Here is an 8,000-nt window from a genome sequence, read left to right as displayed (position 1 = left end):
CTGAATTTGTTTAATCATATTCAAGCATGAACATATTTTCAAAAATGAAAATGACAAAAAAAATTTTATTTGAAATAACAAAAACATATTTGTTTAACAAATTATAGTTTTTTATAGTCAGTAAAACTTTTAATTTTTTTAAAAATATATTTGAGTTTAATATTAAATTTTAAGCTATATCCGTCGATATTATTTATTTGAAACTGTTAATCTGATGTGTGAGCTTACTAAATGTTGGTATTTTATTTATTGGATTAACGAATATAGCTTGATTGATAAATCTGTGAGCTTTGATTTTATAATTCTTATTAAAAATATTTCATTATGAGTGGTTAAGAACGTTGACGTGAGATTTGTTCATAGTAAAGTTACTGACAAATTTAATAACGCTACCAATATATCTTGAAAATTAACGTTAAGGAAAAATTAAATATACGAATATATTATAAAAATAATAAATAAAATAATATTAAGTTATTTTAATTATAAATAAAATACCTAGGTAAAAATATATTATACAGTAATATAGAAGGTATTACATAAATATGAAGATTTATATAATACCAAGGGCATAATAGACTTTTCAAGTAAAAATATTATAAAATCTGGCAGATGTGACTTTTTGTGATAACTAGAGCAAAGTAAAATGATTTTTGTGTAACAAAAGAAAGAAAAGTGACTTTTGAGTTATGAACACAAAGTTAAATAATTTTTACGTAACAAAAAAAGAAAAATGACTTTTGGGTAACAAATACAAAAGTTCAATGACCATCGATAAAATAAACTCTATTTTAAATATAAACTTTTTCGTAAACAGTAGTTTAATTTTACATATTTATTAGAATTGCATTGAGTTGGCTAATAGAAACCAGAACCCAATTTGATATGTTTTTAAACAGGACAAGCACCTAATCTATGAAAATATTTTTAAGAATCCGTGAATCGGAGTTCTTCGTTATGTCAAAACTTGTGGCCAAATTCAAAGCTAAGCTGGAAGTAAACCGTGGCGATCCGCAACCGCGACGATGATTTCCAACATTTGCAAGTACATAGCCATCTGGTAAATTTATGGAGTTTCCTATATTTGAAGTTTCATATTGCCAGCACTTTACCACGTTAGATGAAATATATGGTGAAAGTGATTGACTATTACTAATTATCAGTTATCCCATAGTTTAGGATCCCTCAACTAGACAACTTTTAATTTGTTTAGTTTTCTCTTAAATTTTTCGTGATTTTTAATACCTCTCTCAACTTGACATTTTGATAGTTTCAACCCTGCTGAACGCTGAAAGTATGACACACGCACTGCCACATAAATTTTTTTGTCTATGTGATATTTTTTTAAAACAAAGTACATATATTTTTACCTTTTTAAGTCCACTAATGATTTACATTATTTTTTCGTGCCAATATATACACTTTGCACCTAAAGAAGAAAAAAAAACGTTATTGAAACTTCATATTTTGGCTAAAAAAAATATTTTAGCTAAAAATAATTATATTTCAATCAAATATTTTACGAATTTAACCCAAAAAGAAATAATGCATAGTTTAAATAAATAGTCATTGCATGAAAAGAAAAATACACAGTACTTTTTTCTTTTTGTCGAAAAGATGCCATTTAAACTTCATTACTTTGGCTAAATCTTTTTTTCATTTGACTAAAAGAAATAGAGTTTCAAGTAACCTTTGTAGATTTAACCGAAAAAATAAATAGTTAAAACATATATTAATTGTATAAAAAAAGCACAATTGAGATAACATATGCAATGTATATTAAGAAGAAACAATGACACAATTAGAACAAACAAATCATTATATTTGGTTACGTGGCAATTAGCATTTGAAAAATGCTCACCTCGAAGTTTATTTTTCAATTTTTCATTCCTCCCACGCGTCTAAAAGACAATGTATTCACTCTCTTTGTCGCACCAACGTCCAGAGGAGTCGAGACTATCAATTTTATAAGTTCCATGGAGCATTAAAGACGACGAAAAATTTAAAGGGAAACTAAATAAAAGTTGGAATTTGGTGGTGGAAATAGAAAATATAATTTTTGGGTTTCCCACCTAGTGTCTGTTACCCGTAGTAGAGCCCGATTATATTCGGAGTCGCGTCGGATAAGGCCCCATTCGGGGAGAAACGCTCCCTATCAAAGATATTTTCATATCAAAAGCTCGAATCCAAGACTTCTGATTAAGGAAGGATCAGTCTCATCCGTTGCACCACATCCTTTAATGGTAATTGGAAACATAATTAATTGAATATTAAGAGACTGAGTCGAGAGTGACTCAGACCAAATAATTGAAGAGGAAAATTCCCAAAATGCCATGAGCACATTCATATGGATTTTCTTATCAATCCAAAATGCTGATATTCGTCCACATTAATTCATTCGGTGATAACAAAAACCATTGGCGGGATGCCGCGTATTCGCAAGCGATCCTCCTCCGTCAAATGTTGATCAATCATTTGTTGTTAGGTGGGTGGGTACGCTGGACCCCACTTCATCCGATAAACATCAGTTTCATTATCGCAATGTCGTCGACGCCTACTGACTTCTAACACTAGCACTAGCTTCCAGTCAACAATTGAAGTCCTCTAATTTATCTGACATTAATTTAAAAATCACTACTGGGTAAATTCGGTTTGCTATGGTTTATTAGCTCCGTTGATTATTAATTTTTCAACCAACAGTTATTCAACACCTTCTTGCACCTAAAATGGACGCATAAATAAATCCACTTATATATAGTTCACTATTATTACAAAAAGAGCATCTGCATTTAACATAAATTTTTTAACTTATAAGTAGTGAGGCATAATATATAGCTGTAAATATTGTTATCTTACACAATTAAGGATATTCTATTGCATAAACCATATTATTGACCAACATCTCGATAAACATTAAAACATCATGGGTCCTCATGTTAGTGGGCCAGCAATCCACGAGATTAGGATAGGATATCCGAATATAATGCTATTTTTCTTTAAATATGCATGTAAATACAATACCAGAATATTCGAGTATATCCATAACAAAATAGGGGTAAACTTGAGAAATAATTGACGATATATAACTGACGTGGATCCATGCTGTATCGGTGTACTCTGATAAATGAAGGCTCCACTCCTCATGTGCATGAGCCTTCCACGTAAGACTTGCGGGTCCCATATTTTTGGGCATGGTCGTTGTATATAAAGCCAGTTCCTAAGATTGGTCATAATACAAATAATTTAAGAGAGCTTTTCTTTTATTTATCACATTTAAAAGAATTTGGAGACCATGGTAGGAATAATGGCTAGGAGACCTCTAAGTCACCGGATTTTGACGTGGGATAACCGGGAAACTGATTTTTCCGGCGAGCCTGCAATTAATAATTCAGACACCGTTTTCAGCTTTCTTGATGAGGAGGCTCAAAGTTCGTCGCCGGAAAGTGTTAATGATGATGTTTATGTTAGAGACCAAGATGAAGATGAAGAGAAAGAAACCAATGAAAATGTTGAAAACAATAAATTCTGGGAAACTCAACATCAACTTTTACAAGTAAGTTTCAGCTCCTCATTTTCTTTCTTAAATATTCAGAAAAAAAAAAAACCAAAAAAACTCAAATGCATAACGCCTTTGTCTTCTTTCTTTTCAATCGCTTTATGTTTCGTTATTTTTTGTCTCTTTTTAGAAAGGAATGTAATAGAGGTCTTAAGGGGTCTTTTGGATTTCCTAATTTAGCTCTCTTTGTAAAAATCTTAAGGAACATTTCTTATTTAGATCTTCTCCTCTAAGAACTCCATTTTTTTTCGCGAACCATGCGTAATTAGCGTACTTAAATTCTTTTTTGTTGCAGGCTGTACTATGCCGGACAACATCATTAGAAACACAAATTCGAAGAATTACTAAAGAAACTGTAAAAGAAACAAAGCAGTCGGAGAGTGGCTGCTCTTGCCGAAAAATGAGCAACAACGGCTGCCGGAACTGTGTCATGCAAGAGTTATGTAGTCGTCTGCAAAATGCAGGTTTCAACTCTGCAATTTGCAAGTCTAAGTGGAGGAGCTCACCAGATATTCCTTCAGGTAATAATCTTGCAGAAATTTACTCACAATTAGTCGTTATTTACATTTAAATAGAGTATGTTATTTGTAAAGATAAAGTAAAAATATGCGTGACAACTATAAATATTGTAGACGAACAGCTAGCTCCATCACCATTCATCATTCTAAAAGGATCTTTATTTTTGTATGGCAACGACATATTGTTGATATTTTAATTCTTCGAACAGCTGGAAAAGAAAATGTTACTACCAAACGATATGTAGAATATCAAATTAAAGCATCACTTTCCCCAAAACCTTTCATTGTTCCTTTGTGGCCGGCACCTCTATGCCTAACTTGTCAAATTTTCTTTATCAAAGCCATGCACGTGAAGTACAACATGATTTTTATACATCTAATAATAAAACAAAAGTTGTGATCTCCTGCTAGGGTATTATTTTATATATGTACCACTAGCATAATGCTAATTAATTACTCCAATAGATAATCTTGAACTAACTTGTTCTGTATACCGTGTTACAGGTGAACACACATTCATAGACGTGGTGGACAATTCCAACCCTAAAAAGGGGGAAGTGAGGATTATTATTGAATTAAATTTGCGAGCGGAGTTTGAAATAGCCAAAGCAAGCGAAGAGTACAATCAACTAGTTAAATGCCTACCAGAAGTATTTGTTGGAAAAATTGAGAGATTAATGTCACTAATCAAGATTTTGTGCAACGCTGCTAAGAAATGTATGAAGGAGAAGAAAATGCATATGGCACCATGGCGGAAACAAAGATACATGCAAGCTAAATGGCTTAAAACATTTGAACGTATGAGTAGTACTACTACTGCTAAATTCCCATTATCGTCTGATCAAGAATATTCATCAAGCCGATTGCCAAGGCCAAGGGCACCTATGCTTACCATGGATTTCTTGGAAATTTTGCCAAATTTACGTTATACTGCAGTCCAAGTGGCGTGAAGGGATAGGAACATCAGTTTGTTTCGATCACTGTACATAACTGAATATTCATCATCTGGGGTGCGGGGGGAGGGTGGGGGTTATTTTCATTTTATTTTCCTTAGGATTTAGAGTTGTATTCGAGGTGAAAAAAGTGCAACACGTGAAAGGTGAAAGCTAGTTCACCCACAATGTCCACTTTCTTAATTTTGAGTTGTTTCTTTTAGATCCTTAACGGATTGAAGCAATAAAATGGATCAAATATAAATGAATTTTTATCTTGCTATACACTATTTTAATCTTTATTACTTCCCTACTCAAGTTTTAATATAATTACATATTATATATTCAATTATCAATTATGTATATTTTTAGGCATTTAATAATAATAATTAGTGTCTTAAAATCACTCTAACGTATTTTTCACTCTTTCCACGTTTCTCTCTCCACAATCCCCTCCCCACATATCTTGAACCCACCCACGTTTCTCTCTCCATAAACTTCAGTATCCCTCCATTAACGTTTATTTTCACTCTTCTTCTAAAATCAGTCTATATTTTTTCACTCTTCTTCAATAATCCCTCTCAATTTTTATAGATTCAAATTCTAAATACTCTACCACACACCTCCATTAACGTCTATTGCTTGCTTAACTTTTAATGAAGAAGAAAACACTTTCAAAGACCAACCCTAATTCCAGTAAGAGAGCAGCAATTCCACCATTGACAGCCATTAAAAAGCTTTGAAACTTTAAATTCGAATTTGGATTTTTAAAAATCATTATTTGTTTGGATTGGGTGTTATTGCAAACAATTGGGAATATTGTTTAGAGTTTATATTTCATTTTTAGGGTGTTTTGGTGAAAACTAGACTTGATTTTGGATGAATTTCAGATTGAAAGAAGAAGAAGAAGAAGAAGAAGAGGAGGAAGAAGACATGACATACATTATACTTATGAAATTGTAGTAAAGTTGTAGTAAAATTGTAGAAAAATTGTATTCTGTTGTTTATGTATATTGTTTTATTTAAATATTGTATAAAGTTGAACAATATTGTATAAAAATTGTATTTAAGGTGTATGATATTATAGTTGTATATAATTGGGTAGAAATAACGTATGAAAGTTGTAAATAAGTTGTAGATAAGTTGTATAATATATAATTAGTTGTATGAAATTTATTTTTACTATGTATAAATTAGATAAAAATATACAAAAGACATATTGTATAAAATTTGTATAAAAATTATATTTTAGTTTGTATGATATTGTAATTGTATTTAACTATGTAGAAATAATGTATGAAAGTTGTAGATAAGTTGTAGATTAGTTATACTTTTACATTGTGCTTTTAAGCACTTTGCCTAAACGTGTTAAAACTGTTTAAAACATTACTTAATTTCATGAAATACCTTGCAACTTAATTCAGATCGACTTTTCATAAAAGGTAAACTTACCTATCTTCAGCATTACATGCCAGAAGGATTCCATCTTATTTTGCAGGAAAAAGTATAACCATTATTGAGTATGATTTGTAAAATAATGCCCTCTAGATATATTCTATCCAACTAGGGTTGTCCTATTAATTATTACTCCTACGTAAAGAAAGTAAAAAACATAGGATATAATTCTTTGAAAATGAATGCTCTTCTGATTTTGTATTTTGAATAGCAACTTCAACAAGTTCTTAATTGGATAATAATTACACAGACTTGATGGACAGGGAATAGAGTCTAATTCCCTTTTAAGGATTTAAATTAGAATTTTGGTTTTATCCTGAATCTTGATAAAAAGAACTTGTAAAAAGTTATCCCCAAATATTTACCTAATCTTCCTGTTAATTATAGAGGAATTCTTACTAAATTCCGACATAAACCTGAAGGGTTAAAAAGAGGAAGAAAAGGGATTAGAAAAAAAATACAAAATTGTAAGTACTATTAAGACATAGTTACGTGATCAACCAGATGAAAGAGTTGTCCACTGACTTGATCACTAAATTGCTACAAGGGTGGAAGACCTGGAGAGAAAAGGGGAAAGAGGAGAGAATAAAGGAAAAATGTATAACTAAGTCCCTTGATTGAAGGCACTAATAATGGATTGGGAGTCTTTTAAGGTGAAATGTATATATTTTGTAAACAAAACTTGTTTAGATCGGATAATTAACTAAACGTGGACATTTTTGGTAATAAAGTTTCAAATAGTGTATAGGAAAGTAAAAAATCAAAATATAAAAAGTAGAGAAATGTGGGAGTATATCCACGTAAGCCTTTTACCACTTACGATACATGTATATATGGTTTAATCACAAGTCAACAAGTTTAAGAGATGGACTCCAAATTATTAGCTCTTTTAGGTTTTTTTTTTTTGATTTTTTTTTCCTCTTCCTCTAGTGGGGAGAATGGAGACATATAATAAATTTAAAACATGAAAGGAATTAACACAAGCATATTGCTCCTTGTTGTCTCGAAGAAGGCAGTTTTCCGCATTCTTATCCAAGCACGGTTCTACTTCCTACGCCTGTGGAAAATAGTCAGCAAAGCCTATCATTCTTGATTTTGCTTTCTTTTTTGGTTTTCCGATTAGTCTGATACTGATACTGGCGTTTGGCCCGATTAAATTTAAATTCGGATCAAATTTTTATATTGAATATAAATTAAAGTGCTTCCTAACAAATACGACTTAATAATAAAGGCTCGGGATCTCTTACACTCCACCACAATGCTCTTTCGTATTCTTGATTTGCTTAAATTCAATGGTACAATTATTTAAATTTATCATTGTTTCTCCCCTACCTTCCATGAGTTGGTTTCCCATTAAATCTTCCACGTGCCATGTCTTCTGTTAGGTTTTCAGCTTTTCCTTTAATTTACCGTTTGCTAAGGATAGTTTTGGGTTGGGGTTTGGAAATGATTATAGAAGATCTCAAAGATGGAATAATTAAAACTATAAAGATTAATTATTACTAGTAAATAAAGATTAATTACAAGTATTAAATTGAG

General features: G+C 31.2%; 1 protein-coding gene across 1 annotated transcript; it reads left to right on the top strand.

Annotated features, from left to right (window-relative positions):
• The first annotated feature begins 3,227 nt into the window (after positions 1-3,227).
• Positions 3,228-5,275, top strand: LOC107769553 (uncharacterized). The gene is made up of 3 exons (XM_016588780.2): positions 3,228-3,553; positions 3,852-4,077; positions 4,579-5,275. The coding sequence occupies exons 1-3, from the start codon at positions 3,293-3,295 to the stop codon at positions 5,022-5,024; spliced, it is 933 nt and encodes a 310-aa protein (XP_016444266.1). The 5' UTR covers positions 3,228-3,292; the 3' UTR covers positions 5,025-5,275.
• Positions 5,276-8,000: the final 2,725 nt, after the last annotated feature.

This window comes from Nicotiana tabacum, chromosome 17, assembly GCF_000715075.1.
Source record: "Nicotiana tabacum cultivar K326 chromosome 17, ASM71507v2, whole genome shotgun sequence".
In the NCBI taxonomy this organism is placed as follows: Eukaryota; Viridiplantae; Streptophyta; class Magnoliopsida; order Solanales; family Solanaceae; genus Nicotiana; species Nicotiana tabacum.
This window is presented reverse-complemented; position numbering and strand designations above follow the sequence as displayed.